The sequence below is a fragment of the Typha latifolia genome, chromosome 1 (genome assembly GCF_019914945.1).
Source record: "Typha latifolia isolate L0001 chromosome 1, TyphaL0001v2, whole genome shotgun sequence".
In the NCBI taxonomy this organism is placed as follows: domain Eukaryota; kingdom Viridiplantae; phylum Streptophyta; class Magnoliopsida; order Poales; family Typhaceae; genus Typha; species Typha latifolia.
In genome coordinates this window covers 8,844,454-8,867,439 of record NC_133086.1, presented here as the reverse complement: position 1 = coordinate 8,867,439, position 22,986 = coordinate 8,844,454, and the positions used below count along the sequence as shown (strand labels likewise).

Below are 22,986 nucleotides of genomic sequence, written 5' to 3'. Positions count from 1 at the left end.
AAATATTCTATGAAAACTAAGGGAAAAAAAATATTAATCTTTCTTTTCCATCTTTTATCAATCGCACTGGTACCTGGACATGGGCTATCAATGGATGGATAAATATATTTTGCATTAAATGTGTCATTTTCTTGATTTGCCATATAAGAATTAATCATACAAGAGGTTAGTCCTACATGGAATGAAAATTTAGTGAAATGATCTGGTTACGCGCTTTTAGGCCTAAACTATCACAGCTTAATCTTTAGGCCAAGACCTAACAACAATATTTTTGATTTTTTTTCTTCTCTTTGTTGATTTGATTTGAATTTGGTTCGGATTAAACAAGTTTTGGATTGATGGGCTAATGATTGGAAATATGATTGATATCAATTGCTTGATCTAGACAGGTAATTGATTCCTTCTTATATATAGATCTTGTTAGTAGCAATATCTATATTAATTTGAACAATTGAGAATCAAATGATTGCTATCAATCATTCTCACATATACCCTCTCGCCCATTTTCTATTATATTTTGACCTCCTCAGCTATTAAAAATATTATTTTGGCTGCCGCTTAAGTAATTTTATGTATCGATTTTAGAGAGAAGAAAGTGCGTAATTAAGCCATAAACAAAAGCAACTTCAATTAGGGAGCCAACTAAAAAAAAAAGGTTGTCTCTGATGTCAAAGTGTGATGAGTTTGATTTGGTCAGGAGAGTTGAAGAAGTAGAGGTTACTTAGTAATAAAGATTTGGACTTCCTGTGTTCATGCTCATCATACGAGGAAGAATGTACACTCATAGCATGTGCATTGCTTTGAATCATGCTAAGAAACCACATGATCTTATCCCAATCTTTTTTATTCAACTCACCATTAAAGAGTCATTCAAAGTTCATAGATAGGGAGAGAGAGAAGGCCAGAGCTAGTCTGTCTTTACTAAGGCATGTGCAACTGCAATAACTCCCTGGGGCAGAACAATGCAATGCCATTAAAAACAATCAGCAAGAGAGGAAGGAAATAGAGAAGAGATCAAAGACATGAAATGTAGGGAATATTCTTGTGTAGTGCTTCAAGGTTATTAGTAAGGTTTGGTGTCCTTTGCTGTACTTAATGCCAAGGTAAAACCTCTTATAATACTCATAAGCCTCAGACAATACTCTCAGTATCCATGAAAGCTTCACATGCCTCTGATGAGATCTTCCAACTTGGGGAGAATATTAAGTAAACTATCCATCACTAAGATTAACAAAATAGTTTTTCGACCCGTACACCTAATCGAACAATTCTCCGTGCTGATACCCGTGTTTAACTGAAGTACTTAAGTGTTTGCATTATAGCTACTTTAAAACAAAACAAAAAAAATTGCTGGTGCTAACTGCTAATTAAAATAGGTCTTGTCAAGTATGAACACTACCTAACAACTTCATATTCTATAATTCGCCAGCATAATTATTCGAGTGATTGTAGGTGAGGATATGAGAATTGCAAGTACTAGCTGCTTTCTTCATAGCCATATTTTTGAAATCAATCATATGGCTGTACTACTAAATTAGCAAGGGTTGATCGATCATTCAAATGGATCATTAAGTATTTGGTTGTTTCAATTAGTCTGTTGATGGAATCTTTATGATTTCCACATTCTTTTCTCCAAAAGGTTTGTCCTTAGATCATCTTTTCTTAATGAAAAGTTTATATAATCTTTCATAAAATATTCAGGCTTTCTCTAGCAATTGATAGATTCCAGTAACTTCATCACTTCCCTTTATGAAGTAATTGCTTTTTTTCCTTATTTTTTTTTTCAGAAACACAAATATGATTAAAGTAAATATAAGTAGATATATGCTCTATGTTACATATGCCATGTTCTTACAGATGAAGATAGAATAGGAAAAAGAAACTTGGCAGTAGAATAATAATAATATATAGACGAAAAACAAAAGACAAGCATTGCTGATATTATTGACTAATACAAATGCAAGTTGAGGATTTCAACCATATGTGCTGCAGAATTTTGAATTAAATTAACTTAGCAGAATGCCCATTGTTTTGCTTGTTGGCAGTATGAAACAAAGCATACGTCGTGGAAGGAAGTCATTTCCATTTGAAACAATGGAGGATTTACAAAGATAATAGTAAACTGGAGAACTTTATGGCATTATGCCAATCTGAGTCAAATAACAGCACATTTACAAGATGGAAAACAGGCAACTTAGCAGATCTCAGATTTGCCAATTGGGTAGTGGAAAAAGAAAAGTTTGGTCTACTTGTATGGAGAACTCAAACTACCTTACTTCCCCCACCCCAAAAAAAATCACACAAACCAAGAAACACCCAACCATTTTTTAATTCATCTTTAGTACAAGTTGAAATATTGAGAAGAGAAAACAATGTTCATTTTTTTTTTTTCTTTACTCATAGAACTCTTGTAGAAGACCCAGGAAGATGATTATAATATAGACCAGCTTCTATAAATACTTAATCTCTGCGTGCTTCCTCCTTCAAGCATTTCCTTGGCATCATATAGAGCACTCGATGGATCCAAGGAAGGCCAGCAACAAGATAGCAGAGATCGTGAGGCTGCAGCAGATGCTAAAGAAGTGGAAGAAGCTTGCAGTTGCACCAAAGAGCAGCAGCAAGAGTAGTAAGTTCTTCAAGAGGACCCTCTCCTTCTCTGATGCCTCACAGCTCTCTAAGGAGGTCCCTAAAGGATTCTTCGCCGTCTGCGTCGGCGAGGAGATGAAGCGCTTCGTGATCCCGACTGAGTACCTGGGTCACTGGGCATTTGCAGATCTGCTGAGAGAAGCAGAGGAGGAGTTTGGATTCCAGCATGAGGGTGTTCTAAGTATTCCATGTGAGGTGTCTGTGTTTGAGAGCATACTTAAGGTGGCGGGGAAGAAGAAGGAGGTCTTCTGCTACTGCTCCTCGGAGGCTGAGATGGGTCAACCACACCACCCTCAGAAGCCAATGTGCAGATGACCCTTTGTAATGTTTACTTCCATTTTTTTACAGAATATGATCAAATGGAATGCTCTCAACGATTCCTTTTTGTTTCTCTGCTTGGTCTTGATGTTCTTGTTGTTGCTTATAATGTAACATAAAAGAGGACTAATTTTTTTTGTTGTGGACTTAGAATTAGTTCAGTTATGTGATTCTTTTGTAGTGAGAAATCTGCAACGCCTTAGGCCATATTCTTTGATTAGAAAAGGGAAAAGATGTGCAAAAAATGAACCAAAGAGTGAAGCTTACAAACAATGAGTTTGTTTTGATCATGCTTGTAAGAAGCCCATGAATTGGAACAGCAACATTCCCAGAAACTTATCCTGAGATTGATGGCTAAATCAATGGGTGAATTAATCTTATTTCAGAACTCTGGTACTTTCCTCATCTCAGCTCAGATATAGACTTATTATATCGTAGACTACCCCTGTCTATATATATTGCAGCTAGAGCATTAATTGCAACCAGTGAAGATAAAAGAAAAATGAAGGCATCTGATGTTTAAATTTAGCGACCATAAAAAACACCCTATGTCTTATTTTTATTATCATTTATACTTTACATTATAGGCATTTATTATTCAATTTTGTATTTTGAATTTTATGCCTCAAATTCTCTTAACATTAAGTAAACATATACATTAGTTAACTTAATTATAGGTGTAAAATAATATTTATACCACCAAGTAAGCAATTAATTTAAGTTAAAGGCCACATCATCTCTTATAAGCCAACTCATCATTTTCCTGTTTCTTCTAACATTTCTTATCTCTTCTCTACCCCTACTTCACCTCAACTTATAAGTAATAATAATCTCATTGGAGAATTTCGCTTGAGAATGTGGACTTCACAGGAGAAGACTAGAGTTGAGATTATTTATGGGGCAATAAACCCAAAATATAGGAGTTATATGATAAATATTTATAAGGTAGTGTGTAAATGATAATATTTTTTTTTTCATCAATTTCTCTCATATTTATCAAACTGATGCAACTCTTCACAAAATTTAGGGCATTTGTTTCATCAAATAGTTTTGTGTATCATGAAAATCCGAACTGGCCAAATAGTTTTTCCCTCTAAGCTTCTAAATTTGAAGAGCATAATGTAGGTAAAAGATTGATGGCATGATCATGTAGCCAGTGCATCATAATCCAATCAAAGGGATCTCTTGATGATCCCACAATTTATGAATTAATGATGAATCTTATTCCATGGAAGATCTAGACGTGGAACAATCAATGAATTATGCACATAAGAGCTTAATGATGAGTCTTATTCTTTATTTCCTATTCTTCTTCTTCTTCTTCCCGGATGTGGACATCTTCAAGAGCTTTAGGATCTCTTTGAAGTCCTCCTCGTTGCACGGGAACCGTAGACCGCCGGTCTGCTCGAAACCGAACTCCTCCGCCGCCTCCTCCATCATCGCCTTAAATGTCGGGAGGTAAAGACATGCCATCGGTATCACAAAACGCTTCAACTCAGGCCCGACATACACTGCCAAGTAGCCCTTTGGCACGACCACCTCTGTCGCCTCCTCATCCAATAATGAAGCCCTCAAATGCTGGCTAAATGAATCCTCTCTCCTCTTCAACAACTTCGACGTAAATATCGGGAATTTAGGACCCCGGAGGTAGCCCATTCGAGTCTGCCAAAATAATATTAAGAGTAGTAGTAACAATAATGACGAGTGAAATAGCTTTGAAAATTTTATATGCAAGAATTACCTGAAATGGTTCGATGTCCAATGATCCAATGACAACATTAAATGTTGTCGAATGAGGCAAGAGGCGAAGGAGAGATCAATGCCTTACTTTTCTTTTTTCTTGCCATTCTTGGGAGAATGGAGGGAGTAAGGAATTTGACCAAGGAAATGGTCCTCCCTATTTGTTGGGTCTAGTACAAATGCCTCGGTGGAAGTTCCTATAAATTCTCAGTCCATTGGTTATCTTGAATTTAATAGATTTACACGTACATAGAAATTCAAAAAATAGACGTAGTGCCTTGTGAGTGTGCATGTCTTATTCGTGTTGTCACCTTTTTATTTAATGATATTTAGAGAATAACAGAAATAACTAATAATACTTGGGACTTTGGGAGAAGATTGCTTAGCGGTAATTTCGTGCAATTGAGGTGCAGAAGATTTGTTGTCCCTAAATCTTGATACTTTAATTAGGAAAGTCTTATTTGTTTAGCTGTTGATAAGAAATATTCTAGCTATATAGTTTAATTATAGATGAGAGTATGAATACCTCGCTTAACAAATGGAGCCAAGAGGACAGACTGCGTATGTGCCACCTAAGCTTTTCCTTTTGAATGGTTTAAGGTGTTCCTTGGTCTGTACCTGGTTGGATCAATTGGCATGGAACTAATTAATTTTTTGTGGATGGATCCTTTTCTTTGTATATCTTCTCATACTTAATGTTTTTTTTTTAATTTAAAATAAAATTTCTCTTATACATTTAAGGTTTGTAAGAATCAAGAGTAGTGCTACATTTTCTATAATACTACCAAGAAGTGTGATATCTTAATTCCTATGTAATAAGGGTTAAAATAATACAAAGAAACTAACATGTTGATCACAGGAGGTTTGGTAAAATATAAGTAGTTTGATAGTAGAATATTTAACTTGATATGAAAATGCAAAAAGAAAATCACTAACAAATATAAGAGAAACACAAGTTTGATACAATTAACCTAAGTAATTCATTTATTACTTGAAGTGAGTTGATATCAATATTACATTTCAAACTGAGGCTAACTCTAGCTTTGAGAATGTTTCAGTGGCATTTTTTTTTTCTTTTTTTAGAGAATGTTATTTATCACTAGCATTTTCCTCCCTTCTCTTCTTCTAGCCTATATGGCTAGGGGAGGTGAGAGGTCATTCTTCATCTTAGAGAGAGTTTTTTAGTATTTTTTTTTCTACTCTCATTCTCTCACTTCCTCTACTTCTTCCCTATTTTTGGTCATTCCAATGTTTAATGTTCTCCTCTCTTCCTTCGCCATCATCTGATTCCTCCTTCATCCTCCTCCCTCTGCATTTCGCTTTCGCAATCACCCACATTGCTTGGTGGACTCAAAACCATCTATTATTATTATCTACTATGGCATCGTTGTTAAGGAGTTCATTGGCTATTGTTGAGCACTAATATGTTCTTTTTTTTTTGTAGATGAGCCTTTGAAGTGCTTCTTTTCCATTGAGTCCTCCTTAGGCTATCGCCTATCTAATTCCCTATTGTAGCTCTCTATATATTATTATTTTTTCTTTTTTTATTTTGCAGGTTGGTAATTTTCAAACATTCAGCCTTCGATGTTTTACATGACCATTTATTTAACTATCGAATCACAATAGAATTGAAGTTGACTCCATGGATTTTGCTCATTTTTATTATTTTTCTTGTGCCCTTCGGCTTGATGCTTTATTATATTTACAACATTGTCTAACGTAGTGGATATTCGTTCATTTGTATATATGTAAATAACATGTCGGATGTTAACTATACATAACCTTAGATATCGCCTTAGACCTTTTTAGTCTTCACTAACTGAACGTTGCCTCTATCTTGCACCTGAGTTTGGGAAGTTTATCCATATATCTAAGAACTTTGCAAGCCTTTCTTTTTCTCTTTCTTGGTATTTTCTTGTCAATTAATTTCTAAATAAAGTTTCTATAAATTACATTTCACATGATCTATATAACTTTTGAAATTAATTTCTAGAATGTCTAAATTGCATATACACTATGTAATTTTTAATGTCTATATTTAGGAGTGCAATATGATAAGTTTGACATCTAGGTCATCTATTAATTCTTTTTTTTTTTGTGGTGCATCGGTTATTTCATCTAAGAATTATGTAAGTTCTTTTATTTTGAAACATGTTCTGTTTTTATTTATGATCCATGCAATTTTGAACTTTCTATAGAATAAGTTTTGCGAAGTTTGAAATTATATATGAACTATGTAATATTTAATGTTCATATTTAGGAGCGCAATATCATTTACAAGTGTATCAATTCAAGATGACAATAATAATAGTATTGCTAATGATGATAGAGCAAAGAAAGGAAGTTGACATCGAATGTTTGGAACTTTATACTCAATTGTTGACTTATTTTTCATAGAATTCTATGCTATTCAATTACAAATTAAATAATGATACAAAATTTTAATAAATTTTATTCTTTTTATGGTAAGATTAATAAAAGAGAAATTAGACAAGTATCGAAAATAATACAATATTATATTAGTTGTCGCTTCATTTCTAGATCCTCAGTATAAATAAGTATTATAAAATTTTATTTTTCTCAAATTTATTTTTTTAATAGTGTGGTGTTAAAAAACTTGAGAAAATTAATAAAGTCATAACGAAATTGCATAATAAATATACATCTTACTTCTGTAATTTAGTTTGTTTATATATTAGTTCTATTGTAAAAATTGAAAACTCAAGCTTTTACATTATAATAACAATGTGATGATAATTTGCATTAAATTCTATTGAGTTCTATAGTTTCTATTTGATCTTCTTATGCATCTACAATGTCATTTGAAGAGAGGTCTAGTTGTGTGATTTTACTTTTATCTCTTACTTGAATATTATTAAGTTTAATTTTGCTTATTTTATTTTTCTTTCTTATTTTTCTATCATTTTAGTATATTTTAGGTCTCACTAGAAAGAAATAAGGACCATGTCCTCATATTTTGTCCTTATTACATGCAAGATATTTTGGGCAGTAATAAATAAAAAAATCAATATTTAAATTAAATAATATAATTTGAGCACTATATGAAATCGTAAGGTCTTGTTTGTTTTCAACTGGTTCAGTAATTAAATATTTTTTTATATAATTAAATTTATTTTTTATTTTTTATTTTTAAAAAAAAAAATACGACTAAGCTTCATGTTTAGGATGGGATTCGAAACCGTAATCTCTTGAATTTATGTTAATCGTAAGGTAGAGAAACCCCCCGCAAACACTTGTCCTATGGTCGAGGCTATATAATCAGGTTAATCCACGTGTAACTCTCCCGCAAAAATCCAAAACAGTCGAAACGGAAATCTCTGCATCACGACGACTCCCTTTCTGTCATTTTTAACGGGCCCTCGATTTGAACGGCCCAGATTCACCCGTAACTCACGTTGGTCACGCTCGCGACGGGAGGCAGATAAAGTGAGAAAGCGGCGTCTCTGGCCGGAAACGTCTACCGACCGAAAGCGTGAGCGGGAACAGAACCCTATAAATTCTCCCCAATCAAAACCCCCCGTCACTTACAAAACTCCACTTCTTCTCCGATCCTTTCTAACACCAAAACCCCCAATTGCTAATCCAGATCTCTCCGAATGGAGATCGCGAAGGCGACTTCGAGGCTTCTCAACCCGTCCGGTTCGATCCCGTGGAGGAGGAAGTTGGGAAATTTTCGATCTTACCCGAGGAGGAGCGCCGTTCGGATGCGGAGATCGGCGGGTAGGGTTAGGGTTTCCGGGAATCCGGAGAGAATGGATTCTTTGGTGGCCAATGCGAGCAGTGGGGTGGAGACAGCGGTTGTAGAGCGGCCGGAGTTGGCGGCATTCGAAGTGCTTCCCGGGAGCCCGGCGCCGCTCGGTGCGACGGCTTGTGATGGCGGTGTTAATTTTTCTATTTATTCCGGTAATGCTTCGGCTGCTGCGCTTTGTCTCTTCACCCTGGATGATCTGAAAGCGGTAAGATTTAGTTCCGTAGTATGATGTCATTCTACTCTTCTGTCTGCCGGGTTCTTATTGGATTCTGCATTGTTTGATAACTCGGTCTTTTTTCTATGTTTCCTTCTTAATATATTCAATTTTCTCATTATATGCTGAAAATATTATTTGGCTGGATCATTTCTAGTGACTCTTTTGGGTAATAAGTTCCTGATGTTAGTTTCTAAAATTTCTCAGTGACATGCATTACTAGACAATTGCAAGATATATTGGGAAAGATTTGCGTTTTTTCTTCCTTTTCTTTTGTTTGTTTTGGCTTTACTGAATGTTAGTGGTAACCAGGCACTGGTAAGTACGTTTGTTCTGTAAATAAGGCATCAAACTGGCCGCATCACTGATAAGAAGAAAAGGAAACTAAGTTGGAGAAGAATTAAATATTCACCTCAAAATCAGTGGCTACTTTTCCTCCTAGAGCGATTTATTACTTTCCAATAAGTCTTATCCTTGCTAAGGCTAAGTAGAAAGAGTGTCTGGTTATAGGAGATATTGTTGTATTATGATCCTATTTTAATTTAAGTCTGACAGTCCGATGCCAATTTACTTAGTTTCGCATTTAGTTCTCAATTTTACTTTAGTTCCTATTTTGTTCGGTGCAGAACAGGGTGACAGAGGTGATTCCGCTTGATCCATTGGTCAACAGAACGGGGAGCATTTGGCATGTTTTTCTTCAAGGGGGACTTCAAGACATGCTATATGGGTACAAGTTCGATGGGAAGTTTTCTCCTGAAGAAGGGCACTACTATGATTACTCTCAAATTGTTTTAGATCCTTATGCGAAGGTTGCTTTTGCTTGCGTTTTCTCTAAATTTATCCTTCTCAATCTTATTTTTGTAAGTTTATTTCTTTTTTTTAGATTCTTTCTTGCTCGAGGAATGGTATAGTTATTCCATTATACACATAGTTACATGCCATTCAGTTGTGAACTATAACACAATTTATTTCCCTGATTGGTTTAGGCAGTTATAAGCAGAGGGGAGTATGGCGTCTTGGGTCCTGGAGGAAATTGCTGGCCTCAAATGGCTGGAATGATACCAGTTTGTGACAGCAAGGTAATATGCTAGAGCTTGATTAGCAAGAAACAACATGATTAAGCACAAGCTCTTGCAAGAAATCATATAGTAGCACTTGAATTGGCAAAAACCATTGCTACTAAATAGAGATTAATAGAGGAAAATGATTATGTAGCCAACACCAAATAGTTGGGGCTAATGGCTTTATCCTATTTTCAATATCTTATCCATCAAAAGCTTTTCCTGAAAGATTCTCATTGTTCCTCTAGCTTTTTCTAGTTCTAAGTTGTAGGAGTATACTTAATTAAGTGAAGCTTCAGCAACATTTCAAACGTTGCATCTCATAAATGATTTTTTTTATTTTGTAGATTGTGCTTTTCTGGTCTCTGCATTTGGAAAGTTAAAATTTTTTAGTAGCTACATGAACTTCCCTTTGTTGATTTAATCTCATATCACAACATTTTAATGTTTTCAGTTTGATTGGGAAGGAGATTTACCTTTACGCTATCCCCAAAGAGACCTTGTAATTTATGAGATGCATATACGTGGATTTACAAATCATGACTCTAGCAAGGCAGATTTCCCAGGAACTTATATTGCTGCAACAAAGAAACTTGACCATTTGAAGGTACTTATTGCTATTTCAGTAGTCATTATGAGGATTCATTACTTGATCAGATATTTAGAGGTCATAGTCTGTCACCTCTAAGTGTTCTTGTGCTATATGAAAAGTGTTTATCTGGATATGATAAATAGATGCCCGTACAAGAGAGTGAATGACTTCACTTGAAGTTGATATTATAAGTATATAGGTGGATATTGGATGTAAAGGTAGTTATTTGCATGGTTCGCCGGATTGGCTGATCCAGATATGGGTTGGGATTGGCCGAACCCGATTTCAATCGAGGCCTAATCTGAACTATCTTGCTCTCTTTCTCTCTTTAACTCTTACTTCTCTCTCTCTCTCACTCTTTCTTCTCTCTCTCTTACTGAAAGCGCCCTCTTTTTGTCATCCTTGCTGCTTCCCAGAGGCTTTTTTTTATATTGAACGCATGGCGTAGCTAGGGCCCCTCCAATCATGTATGTTTGAGACAATGTTCAAACCAAAACAACCCTCTCTTACTCTCTCTTTTTTTCTTTCACTCTTTCTTTCTTTTTTCCATTGAAAGCCGATCCTGATCCCAATCCCAATTTTTTGAAACTTGGTTATTTGCACTTTTAATATTCTATATGATTCTTAATTTGTCATTAGAGGTTAGTTAATCTGGAGTTTTGTCCATTTGGTACTGTACTTTCTTCTATGAAAGGATACTGTAATTTTCATGTCAAACCCTGGTTGTCCTTATTTCTTACTATCTAGGCTCCTGGCACCCTTCTCTGCAGCTGTATCACAAGAAAAGAAGAACAGTAGTGGAACTCTTTCTCACCACTGACAAAGTTGCTGTTATTTATATTTGGGAATACAGATAACATAAGTCATTAGTAACTGTCAGTAATGCAATTGAGTACACTATCAGTATGTTCTCAAGACTTTGCTGAGGAATGTTATGACCATTAAACTTTTCCTTGCCAGGGCTCATTTTCATAATTAGTTTCCATTCTGTGGAAAATTGGCAAGGCCATAACTTTTACTTGCTTGCACAACATAAGTATGACATTGACAACTGCGGTTCATGGTTCCTTTGGATTTCACGGTCTACACAAAGTCATACACTTGAGAACTCATAATCAGTAACTTAGTATATTCATTTCAGCTATGTGATCTTGGAACAGTTTCCATCACAAACATGAGACTGCCATCTTCTATAATTCACTTTATCAATTCAGCAATATAGTTGATCTATTGATCTCTTACCAGAAAGTAAGGTTCATTAATTTTTAGTTTATTAATAATTTGTCATTTTTTCCTTTTTTATTTTCTCAGTTGAGTATTCTGAAAAACTGCAGGAGCTTGGGGTTAATTGTGTAGAGTTAATGCCATGTCAAGAGTTCAATGAATTGGAGTACTTCAGCTATAACTCTGTTTCCGGTGAAAATAAGTATGTGAACTTGACCTCTGTAGTAATTTTCTATATTTATTTAATGAGCCTTGAATTAAATTCATCTGACTCATCACTCATGTAAGAACTAATCGTACCAGAGAAACAGTGTGCAGTACATTCTTTATCTAGTCATTCTTTGCCTCTTATGATTTGGGATCTCATCTGCTGGTGGTTATGCTGGCTCATTGCCATTTTTATCAACTAATTCTATAAGCTAGCATTTATTGAATCAAACTTATGTCATACAAGTTTTATTGTATTTAGCTACCTTTCTTTATTTATATTTTGATGACATATTTACAGTAATAAAGTTGGTGTTATGAACATTTCAAGTCCTATTTCATGTTGTTGCTTAACTTCTTGGGAACTCCATTTTTCTTAAAGACTTTAACCTCTTACCAGATTGAATTTTTGGGGATACTCAACAATAAATTATTTTTCACCAATGATAAGATATTCATCAGCTGGTATAACTAACTATGGGCGTGATGCAATAAATGAATTCAAGACTTTTGTTAGAGAAGCTCATAAACGAGGCATTGAGGTAATTAAACAAAGATCTAATTGGTGTTTGATGCTTCTTTGAGTACCTGTTAGTAAATTATGTGTGTTTTTCCCCAATCTTCCACAGGTGATCTTGGATGTTGTTTTCAATCACACAGCTGAAGGAAATGAAAACGGTCCTATATTATCATTTAGAGGCGTAGACAACAGCACTTATTATATGCTTGCACCTAAGGTAAGGATTCTGTTATATATGCATATGTTGATTTGGATAATTTAGCAAGCCAAACTTATCGAGGAAGAGATTGTAGATAATCTGTTTATTTTTTATTCCTTCTACTAAATCTCTCTAATTGCATATATAAACTTTCTCTACCCTTGTCTTTATTATATTTTTTTCATGGGCTTCTATTTGGATTCCCTAGTATTTTCTTTAATATTGCATGAGTATTGTTCTAACAATTTTAGATATTTATTGTTGTGCAGGGTGAGTTTTATAATTATTCTGGCTGTGGAAACACCTTCAACTGTAATCATCCCATGGTCCGTCGATTTATTATAGATTGCTTAAGGTAAATGATTCAGTTAAACTCTTTTATTTGTGAAGATTTACATTTTGCAGTTTTACATAATTTGCCACTAGAAACTTTTAAAATATCATAGTAGCCACCAAAATCTTTTAACTCTTTCAAAATTGCCATATGGTTAATTTTGAAGGAATATTCATAGAATATACCTAACAAAGAGTTGTTAAAGTTAACACACACACACAGACACACATATATATATGACTAAAATACCCTTCTTTCTTGAACTTTATGCTTTAAATATTTGTCCCCATTTTTTTCTTAAGAAAATATGGTTTGCTTTTCTTGTCCTATCATATATATAACATTATATAGCTTCAGAATTATTTTAAGTAATTTATGTAAGGCCAAATAGTCTTTTTGTTAATCTCTACGTTCAATTTTAGTTTTAAAACAATGATTAGTTAGATTTAACTAAAGGGATGGCATTTTTGAAAGGGTTCAATGATTTTGGTGGAAAATATAATTTGAAAGTCTAGTGGTTATTATTATAATTTGAAGGTTTTCAGTGGCAATTATGTAAAAATTCTTGTCCTTTATCTATAGTAATTTAGGAAATTTCACCTCAAAAACCTGAATGGCTTTTAATTTGAGCACTGGAAAAATTCTTGACTGGGAAAATTTCCTTTCCTTTTAAAAGTCTCTTTGGTATCACTAATGTATACATTTAGTCACTTTTGTAGCTCCTATTCCATTAGAAATTGTAGTAATTTTGCATTACCAAACCATCTTAAAGAGTTTGACATACTGATTTTTCTAAGAAGCTTCTCTTCTTTTATACTTTGCCACAGGTATTGGGTCACAGAAATGCATGTTGATGGCTTTCGATTTGATCTGGCATCTATTATGACAAGAGGCTGCAGGTTGAATACTCTGCACTTCTCATGAGATCCTTTCTCCTAATCTGAAATTCTCACATTTCCTGTTGTTTCTTCTAAGCCTGTGGGATCCAATTAATGTTTATGGGAATCCAATAGAAGGTGACACCATAACAACTGGAAGCCCTCTTGGTAGTCCACCACTCATTGATATGATTAGCAATGATCCCATCCTCAGTGGTGTCAAGGTAACAGTGATAATTATTCTATTTGACATTGTACAACAATTTTTAGTGACCTTGTACTTCTTAAATGTGGTGCAAATCCTGTTACTTTCTTTCTGTTGCCAGGGCAGAAATTGAATTCTAGATCTTTTACACAAGTAGTTTCTGTTATGTGCAATATCTGTCACCAATATGAAATATTTTTCTTATCCATGATACTTCTACATTCTTTTTCTTGTAATTCTGTCGGTGTTACATTTTCTGAAGTTGTATGCAGTTATAAGATGGCAAACTTTGATATACCATGCCTATCCATGTATTTAGAAAATGAGCTGCTCTAGTTATTGTTTTTCTTTTTTCCTTTGTCAAGTAGCTTATTGCTGAAGCATGGGATGCTGGAGGCCTTTATCAAGTTGGTAAATTTCCTCATTGGAGCATTTGGTCTGAATGGAATGGCCAGGTCAGAAAGTTTTTCAGTTTCTTCTATGTATTGTGATGCACTTAAGATATTGCAAAGTATATGTTCAACAATGCAAGTGAACTTGCTTGTTGCCCTTTCTTTGTTAGTATCTGAATTGTTCATTTGAAGCAATTATTTACAAGGTTCCAAGTATCGGAATCGGGATCGGAATCGGCCGTCTGAAAAAACGATACGTATCGGCCGTCTGTATCGGCCTGTATTTTAAAATAATTTTTAAAATACAGAAAAATTCTTAATTTTTTAGAAAAATAATAATAAGATATAAATATAAATTTTTCATATATAAAGTCTAAAAACTAAAAAATAAATATTATTTTCTCAATTTCTATTTCTCCCCCTTTCTACTACTCACACTCTCTCTCTTCCACACAAACTAAAAATAATTCTTACTCTCTCCCACTAATTCTCTCTCATCAAACTTTCTCTCTCTCTCACTAACTAACTCTCTCTTATCAAACTCTCTCCCTAATTAACTCTCTCTTCCGCTAACTTTCTCTCTCTCCTACTAACTCTCTCCCTTAAAAAAACTCTCCCTCTCCCTCACCGACTACCACCTCTTTCCCTCTTTAGCATAGTTTTTTATTTTTTATTTTTTCTCCACGTCCCTCCTCTTCCCCCTCTCTCTTCTTCTCTCTCCCTCTTACTGCTGCAACCCACAAACTTTCTCTCTTTCTCCCTCTCTTTCTCTCTTTCCCTCTCTCTTGCTCCATCTCTTTCTCTCTCTTTCTCTCTCTTTCTCTCTCTCTCTTCCCCCCTCTCTTTCCCTCTCTTGCTCCTTATTTTTCTCTCTCTCTTTTCCTTTCTTTCTCTCTTACAGATGTTCGTCTCAGGCAGGATCGACAGTATCGGCTGATCCCGACCCAAAACGAATCAGGTATCAGTTGATCTGGCCAATACCCAACCGAAACCAATCAATAGATTAGTTTCGGCTCGAGATTGGGATCGGCTATGGCCAATCCCGATCCGTTTCGGCCGATCCCGAGTGGATCGGCCGAAACTAGGAACCATGATTATTTACTTATTATAGTTTGTCTAATGAATTATGAGTTCAATAGATCCAGCACAGCGTTTATGGCTATTATGGCTACCACTAGTTGTCAAAAGGCAGAATGCCCTGTGCCAAATAATCCGTGCCAATTTGGCATGAAAAGACGGTGAGTGTCAAGATATTCTCTTATCTCGGACTTGTAACGTACTGGCGCAACACGTGCTAAGTAGTTTGTTAATTTTCAGATTGTGGTTGCTCACACAGATAAGAATGAGAAATCACTAAAAAGAGAACATGTAGTGAAAGAAGATCCAACTAGTTGAATTTATGAAATAACCAACCTTATTCATGAGATCCTTTGGACCTTGTGGTGATAAGATTTATTAGACATAAATGAGAAACTAAATATTCATGCGAAAATGTGTTCTTTCTTCCAGAAGTTTAATATTAAACTGTCCAAATTGGCTATCCACTTATTTGAAAAGCATACTCAAGAAAAAGTATATCCATCCATATACTTCCCAGTCTTACCTGTTGTTTTGCCTCTTCTTTTGGCATCTCCTATTGTGATCAACTTGTATGATTGTATTTATCCAAAGTCTATTAAATAAACCCTTTGCAATAATGAGAAGTAAACTATTATAGCTTGCAAATAGAGGTGGCAAAAGTTGACCCGACTTGATAACCCAGCTTTTAAATAAGTTCGGAGTTTAGTCTATAATCAGATTTAGATCATAAACAGATCAAACTCGCCTAATCCGATTATTAAATGGGTCATATTCGTGTTTATTATCTCAACCCATTTATGATTTGACCCGCCAACTTATTTATGGCAAGCTAACCCAACTATGATCTGAATAACTTGTTTATCACCCGAATAACTTGTTTATAACTCTAAAAAGTTATTATATATAACATAAAAAAATCCATTTATAATCTGAATAATTATATAAATTCGAATAAGTTATATCACTAGATATCTTTTTTATGACTCATGTAACTCGTGTAATAAATGGATCGTTTTGTATTTAGAAATTCTAACACAATCGCCCTCGACTTGCAAGTTGCACACTCGCAAAATGTGAGCACATTGTGGTTCCAGGAATATGCATGACCATAAATAAGGCATAGGCATGATTCATTAGTTGGTCCATTTAATTTAAATTTTCTCTTTGACAAGGTTTGTCAGTTACAATTGTACATAAAGGTAGGTGGTGTGGTGTTGAAAACACATCAGGTACAGCCAAAGTTATATCATGACATAATTTGCCTCCATGGCCTCCTAGATACCAACCTTAGACAAAGAGCCTAGCCTCACGCAAGACACTCTAGGGTTCTTTTAGGTCATCATCACATTACTAAATGTTGAATTTCATATGGATACTAAATGCTGTCTAATCGTAGTAAGCTACAATTTATTTCTTGTTCAATAAGTTTTTTATTGAAATGATATAACACATTAGAGAAATTCTTACATTTACTATCCTTTCTTCTCTTCTTTTGGGCAATCTGCTGTCTGCGTTTATATTTTTTTTTAAACCCAAGTTTTATACTTCTACAAAGTTCTAGCTGACTTTGTTCTCATCTACTCTCCCAGTACCGTGACATAGTGCGGCAGTTCATAAAAGGTACTGATGGATTTGCTGGAGCTTTTGCCCAATGTCTATGTGGAAGCCCAAACTTGTACCAGGTATAGTTGTCCAGGTTCTTCATATTTCAATGTTGCACTCTCAGAGCATGAGCTTGATAATATGCATGTTGGAAACTTATTGATTTTACCCATGTATCATTTAGATTAAGTAGAAGAATGAATGCAGTCTTAAGCTTCGTTTGATCTACTTTGGTCAATATGTCAAAAGGAGTGATCATTTTGTTTTGCTTTTAAATTATTGTGCATCATCCATGAAGTACTTGTAGAGTTAATATTTCTTCTCCTATGAGTTTTCATAAATGAGAAGACTGTTAGTCCCTCTATTTAAACGATAGATGAATGAGAATACACCTCCCAGCAGCATTTGAGAATCAGGGTGCCAAAATTCCAGTGGCGGTTGATCGTGGGCATATTACCTCTGGTCCTCTACTATAAAGAAACAACTTTTTTTCATTTTAATATTCTGAATCTTCTTTAAGGTTGACAATCTGGTTAACATTCACATATGCAAATATTGGGAGGATGTTGCAGAAGACATAAATTTCAACTGTCAGTATAGCAGAAACATCATAATCTTTTGTTTAGGATGCATGTTGTGAACATTTATCAAGTAAAAACATGTTATATAGAAACAACAGAAAGTGCAATTGATTAAGTACATTTTTTATCTTTTGGGCCTCAAAGCCAGATGATACCTGCACACAGTTTGCTATGATAGACATGTTAGGGCTCCAACAACTGTTGGTCATTTTTCTCAGATAGGATTAGCACCTCTTAATTTTTAATTCCCAACTGAATTTGCACTCAATATGTTATCGTCTGAGTTCTGACAACTGCGCTACGTTTTTATGGTGTTATCATAGGATCACTTCCCTTTTTATGAATTACTAACTTCAAGCGGTTACTCAAATTTGATTTGCATTGCTCACTGATAGTCTGAAACAGGGAGGAGGAAGAAATCCTTGGCACAGTATCAACTTTGTATGTGCACATGATGGATTTACACTGGCTGATCTGGTGACATACAATAACAAGTACAACCTTTCAAACGGTGAAGACAACAGAGATGGAGAGAATCACAACCTTAGCTGGAACTGTGGGGAGGTAAACTTAGGAAGCTCACTATGTAGTTGTGCTTAACTTGTTTTTGGTGCTCTACTGGCCTCCTCTTCTTTCCTAGTCGTGTCAGACGCTTGAATTTCATCAGTCTTCTTCTGTGGCTTGAGCAAGATTGAACGTCTCACAGTGTAGTCATTAGTATCTTTTAATCTAAATTAGTGGGTTAATACCTAGGGTACCTTCACTCATTTCCATCTAGTTTTGGTGAAACAAATATCTTTAAATGGAGACATCAGGACTTCAGGATGTCTCACTTTCACAAATAGTGGTAGAAGTACTTCTTTACCTATAAAATAGCAATAGCTTGACAAGTTACATATTGGAAGTAGCTATAATGTTTGTGAATGCTGTAGGAAGGAGAGTTTGCAAGCATATCAGTCAGAAGGTTGAGGAAAAGGCAAATGCGCAACTTCTTTGTATGCCTCATGGTTTCCCAAGTAAGTATATAGTTCTACCTGTTACTACTATATGATCTTAGTCATTCCTGGATCTAGAAAAATAACAACGGAACCTAAGAATCCCTACAGTTGTAGAAGATATGGAATCTATTGTTACTGCTATACATAACAAACCAAGCTCAAGCTGGTCATACAATAACTTCTTCAAAGTAGTTTTTCTTCTTTTCTCGATTGTGGTGTTTAGCATTTCATGACTAGTGCTGTAATGCATCAGACATCGTCTATTTTTTTTTGTTCTAATTCTGCACTATCTACCAGCGTAAAAAAGGTAGCTTCTACCATTCTTAAACTCAAACAGTATAGTATATTCCGAATTACTCATTCTTGCTATATTTTTTATTGTTTCAGGGTGTTCCCATGATCTATATGGGTGATGAATATGGCCACACGAAAGGAGGCAACAACAACACATACTGCCATGATAACTATGTCTGCTCCTCAACCTCATTCTTTTTTCAAATTTCCTGCTGCCCAACCTCTTCATCCTTGCTTATCCAATCTCATATCATTCTCTCGTTCAGATGAACTACTTCCGCTGGGATAAAAAAGAGGAAGAATCCTCCGACTTCTATCGATTCTGCCGCCTCATGACCAAGCTCCGCAGGTGAGCAAATATCGAGTCTCTGCAACTTCCCATTTTGCTATCTTGATCTCTAAATCCACATTTGCTATCATGGCAAGCAGAGAATGCGAATCCATCGGCCTAGATGATTTCCCGACAGCCGAGCGACTCCAGTGGCACGGTCACCAGCCCGGGATGCCAGACTGGTCAGAAACCAGTCGATTCGTAGCCTTCTCAATGGTAAATGCATACGCGTATCTTGGACTGAGAGAATCTATGAGAAGAAATATAAAAGAGAGAACTGTGTAGTTATTCTCTCAACCTATTATCTTTCATTGTATCCAAACATGAAGGTTCTGAAACTAAACAAATCTATGTGCTGCAGACCGACTCGACGAAGCGAGAGATCTACGTCGCCTTCAACGCGAGCCACATCCCGGTGACCGTGGCCCTCCCGGACCGCCCGGGCTACAGGTGGGAGCCACTCGTCGACACAAGCAAAGCAACCCCCTACGACTTCCTCTCTGAAGCCGACATCACCGAGAGGGACCGGGCAGTCGCTGTCGAGCAATATGCCCACTTCCTCAATTCCAACCTCTATCCCATGCTAAGCTACTCTTCCATCATCCTCCTCCTCCAGCCATGTAGTGCTTAAAAGTAAATAAAAAGAAGCTTCTCTTTTTTAAAACATTTTATTTTGAATAAATTTAACAAAAGGTTTTGATCCGAAACACATGTAATGATGAGATTAACAAGAATAACTACAGAGGTGGAGGGGAGCCACGGGTGGCGGACTTCACGGAGTCCCAGATGGAGGAGAAGGCGTGGAGGAGAGCGCCGGAGGAGAACGCGATGGCGAAGGATTGGGGGAAATCGGGTTTGGAGTCGAGCTTGGACTCGACGATGGCGAGACGAGTGTTGACGTTGTCAAGCTTGCGAGAGAGGGAGGAGGAGGAAGAGGCGGAGGTGAAGGACTTGTAGAGGAGGGATTGGAGCTCGCCGATGGCTTTGAGGGAGGCCTCGCGGGTCTCCAAACCTTGGGATTCGTAGTGGGAAAGCACCTCCTCTGCGGTTGGGAGCTTCTTCTTCTCCCTCCTGTTGTTGTTGTCTTTGGGTAGGAGGGAGGGGAGAGGCGGAGGAGATGGGGAGGAAGTAGGAGGGAGAGCGGTGGAGGATAAGGGTTGTTGCATCTTTTGGAGTATAAGCTACTATTTTACTAGGGTTTTGGGAGGGTTTTAGTTTTTAAAGGAGTCCGGAGACAGAGCGCCTTATCGGGTTGATAGTGCCATAGTGGGCACAGTGAGATCCATTCCTTAACCCAAACTATAAATTTTCAATCGCCGATGTTTTTTTTTTTTCTTTCTTTTTTTATTAAATAAATATATTTTATCATCCTATGCTTATATCAAAAATTACTTTATCTCATTATACTTAAAATATCTCAAACTAGTCTTCATACTTAATTAAAAATTTCAAATTAGTTTCTATACTTAATTAAAGTGAGACAGTAATTTTTTTATTAAATTTAACTAACACTATGACTATTATAGTCTGTTAATAATATTTTTTTTAAAATTTGTATGTCTTGTCTAACAAATATGATGAGAGTATTTTCATTATTTTGATGTTATTCAGTTAAGTTTAACATATAATGAGTAGTTTAAGACTTTTTAATGAAGTATATGAGATAAATTAATTTTGAGCATAAGTACATGATAGTAAAATTATTAATTTTATTTTCTTTGAGCCCAAGAATAGTACAATTATTATAGCATAATAAGAGAGAGTGAGAGAGTGAGTATAGAGAGGATTGATCCTTTGTTCTACACTTGGAACGTGCTTATGACTCCCAATGGCGGGAGAGATTGAAAAGCACCTAGATGAATGGCTTCCACAACTATAATCATCTGACCTACTAACATAGCGAGACAAAGAAAAAAAAAAAGGAAGCAATGCCCGATGAGGATGAGCAAGACCATCTCTCTCTCTCGCTAGAAAACGAAGCAAGAGACATGCATCGTAGCACAAGATATCAAGCACGTCAGCCCAGCATAGTGATCATCTCCCAAACCCATGTCGATGGCAATTACGAGAGAGGAGAAAAATCCTGGGGGGGGTGTTGTAGGTAAACTCCAATGCTTACGTCCACCCCTTCACACCAACTAGCATTCACCCAACAGAGAAAAAGAGGACTTAATCGTGTCAAGCATGTCAGTTTCAGAAGCCGTCAGAAGTGAAGGTTATTACATCCTCTATAATTCGTATTTTATATCCATATCCATAAATTTGTTATTACATAATATTATACTAACAATCTCCTCATTAGCAATTTTATGATAAAATACTAAACTTAAACAATTGCTCTACCCATTATAATTTTTTTAAGGATCAAAACAACATACTTACTTTATATTCATAAAGCTCAGAATATAAATACTATATACCCCCGCGAACGAGGAAATGTATAAAATATGAAATTAATTTGATAAACAATTTACAAATTCAGCAGTAAGAAATTTCGGCATACGAAATTGAAATGCTTTCAAAAAAATTTAGTAAGCTCACAACAATTAAACAATATGTGAAACATGACTTATGTTCATAAAGAATTTCCTAAAGCTCAAACGTGATAGTACATAAGCACGCCAACTATATCATGCCAAACATAATCAAAATGTCAATATAAGCAAATCGCATAGCAAAACAATAAAAACTATTTCTCTCCCTCAAATAAATTCTTTTATTTTTATCACAAATTGACATGGGAAACAAAAGATAAATATAAAACTTCAAGACGAATGAAAAAATATATCTCAAAAGAATGCTATCAAGATTGTTAAAATAATATTTTTTAAATCTCAAAATTTTGGGTTAATATTTTTATCACAAAGTTCTAAATATTCAAAACAAGTCATACATATACGAAAATAATGACATCAGATTCACAAAAATCGTGCGTTTCTAATTATTTAAAATTTAATCCAAACATAATATATTTAAAACTCACTAAGACAAACCAAAATCCAGTAGTTTAAAATCATGATAAAATAGTATCAAAATCTCAAAAAAATCATCGTATCAATAAGAAGTAAAATCTGATTTGATAGTTTCAAATTGCAAATTTTGCCGATCATATACATCACAAATTCAACAAAAGATACTAGAGATATCTTAATATATATATATATATTAAACTCTGACTAACGATTTCAAAATCTATTAAAGCATCTTGATATCAAGCACTTTCGTTATTATGCATGATACTAAGTAAGATTTTACAAAAGATCATATCATGCGCTAATTTCATTAACATGGGTCAATATATGATCAAAAGTAAAAGCCAAACCAACCTATAACATATATGCGAAGATATCTTAGGTATGCAACTATTTCTTTCCCTGAGGTGGCCCTTTTTTTATCTTTTCAAACAAATTCCTTTTATTTTTTTCAAAAAAAAATTTATTTGTTATTTTATTTTTTAATAAATTATTCACTTTTGTGAAACCATAATGAATCAAGATTTTCTAAATACACATGTCAAGCTTTTAATTTAAAACTATCACAAAACTAGATCTTTTTGGTTTTTTTATTCATTTTTTAGATTTTAATATTCTGGAATTTGAAAGTTAGATTTGAAATACAAGCAAGTTCAATATTTGGATTTTTAGAGTTTTAGAATTTTCAAAACGGATTCCAATTCTTTGATGAAGAACACATCAACAAAAATATGATCAATGAACTCAAACTCAAGGGCCAAACATGTAAAGTAATGTAATCTGCCAAAAAATCAATCAAATAGTCATACTCTTTCCTTTCTAGCAC

General features: G+C 35.1%; 3 protein-coding genes across 5 annotated transcripts; 2 read left to right on the top strand and 1 right to left on the bottom strand.

Moving 5' to 3' along the window:
• Window positions 1-2,285: 2,285 nt before the first annotated feature.
• On the top strand, window positions 2,286-3,085 carry LOC140800688 (auxin-induced protein 6B-like). Its single transcript, XM_073155468.1, has one exon. The coding sequence runs from the start codon at window positions 2,518-2,520 to the stop codon at window positions 2,959-2,961; it is 444 nt and encodes a 147-aa protein (XP_073011569.1). The 5' UTR covers window positions 2,286-2,517; the 3' UTR covers window positions 2,962-3,085.
• A 5,089-nt stretch (window positions 3,086-8,174) lies between these two features.
• Window positions 8,175-20,501, top strand: LOC140800702 (isoamylase SU1, chloroplastic). 3 transcript variants are annotated; one of them, XM_073155500.1, is made up of 19 exons: window positions 8,196-8,681; window positions 9,317-9,499; window positions 9,677-9,769; window positions 10,206-10,358; window positions 11,678-11,769; window positions 12,175-12,316; window positions 12,404-12,511; window positions 12,763-12,848; window positions 13,655-13,726; window positions 13,803-13,929; window positions 14,279-14,365; window positions 16,972-17,064; window positions 17,971-18,129; window positions 18,498-18,581; window positions 18,951-19,031; window positions 19,124-19,206; window positions 19,287-19,404; window positions 19,550-19,821; window positions 19,932-20,501. In XM_073155500.1, the coding sequence occupies exons 1-18, from the start codon at window positions 8,322-8,324 to the stop codon at window positions 19,817-19,819; spliced, it is 2,391 nt and encodes a 796-aa protein (XP_073011601.1). In that variant the 5' UTR covers window positions 8,196-8,321; the 3' UTR covers window positions 19,820-19,821; window positions 19,932-20,501. The 3 variants fall into 3 exon arrangements, with proteins under 3 accessions (XP_073011594.1, XP_073011601.1, XP_073011610.1); XM_073155493.1 differs by lacking the exon at window positions 19,932-20,501 and having other exon boundaries at window positions 8,175-8,681; window positions 19,550-19,895; XM_073155509.1 differs by lacking the exon at window positions 19,932-20,501 and having other exon boundaries at window positions 8,541-8,681; window positions 9,322-9,499; window positions 19,550-19,895.
• On the bottom strand, window positions 18,908-20,354 carry LOC140800716 (uncharacterized). Its single transcript, XM_073155522.1, has one exon. The coding sequence runs from the start codon at window positions 20,352-20,354 to the stop codon at window positions 19,926-19,928; it is 429 nt and encodes a 142-aa protein (XP_073011623.1). The 3' UTR covers window positions 18,908-19,925.
• Window positions 20,502-22,986: the final 2,485 nt, after the last annotated feature.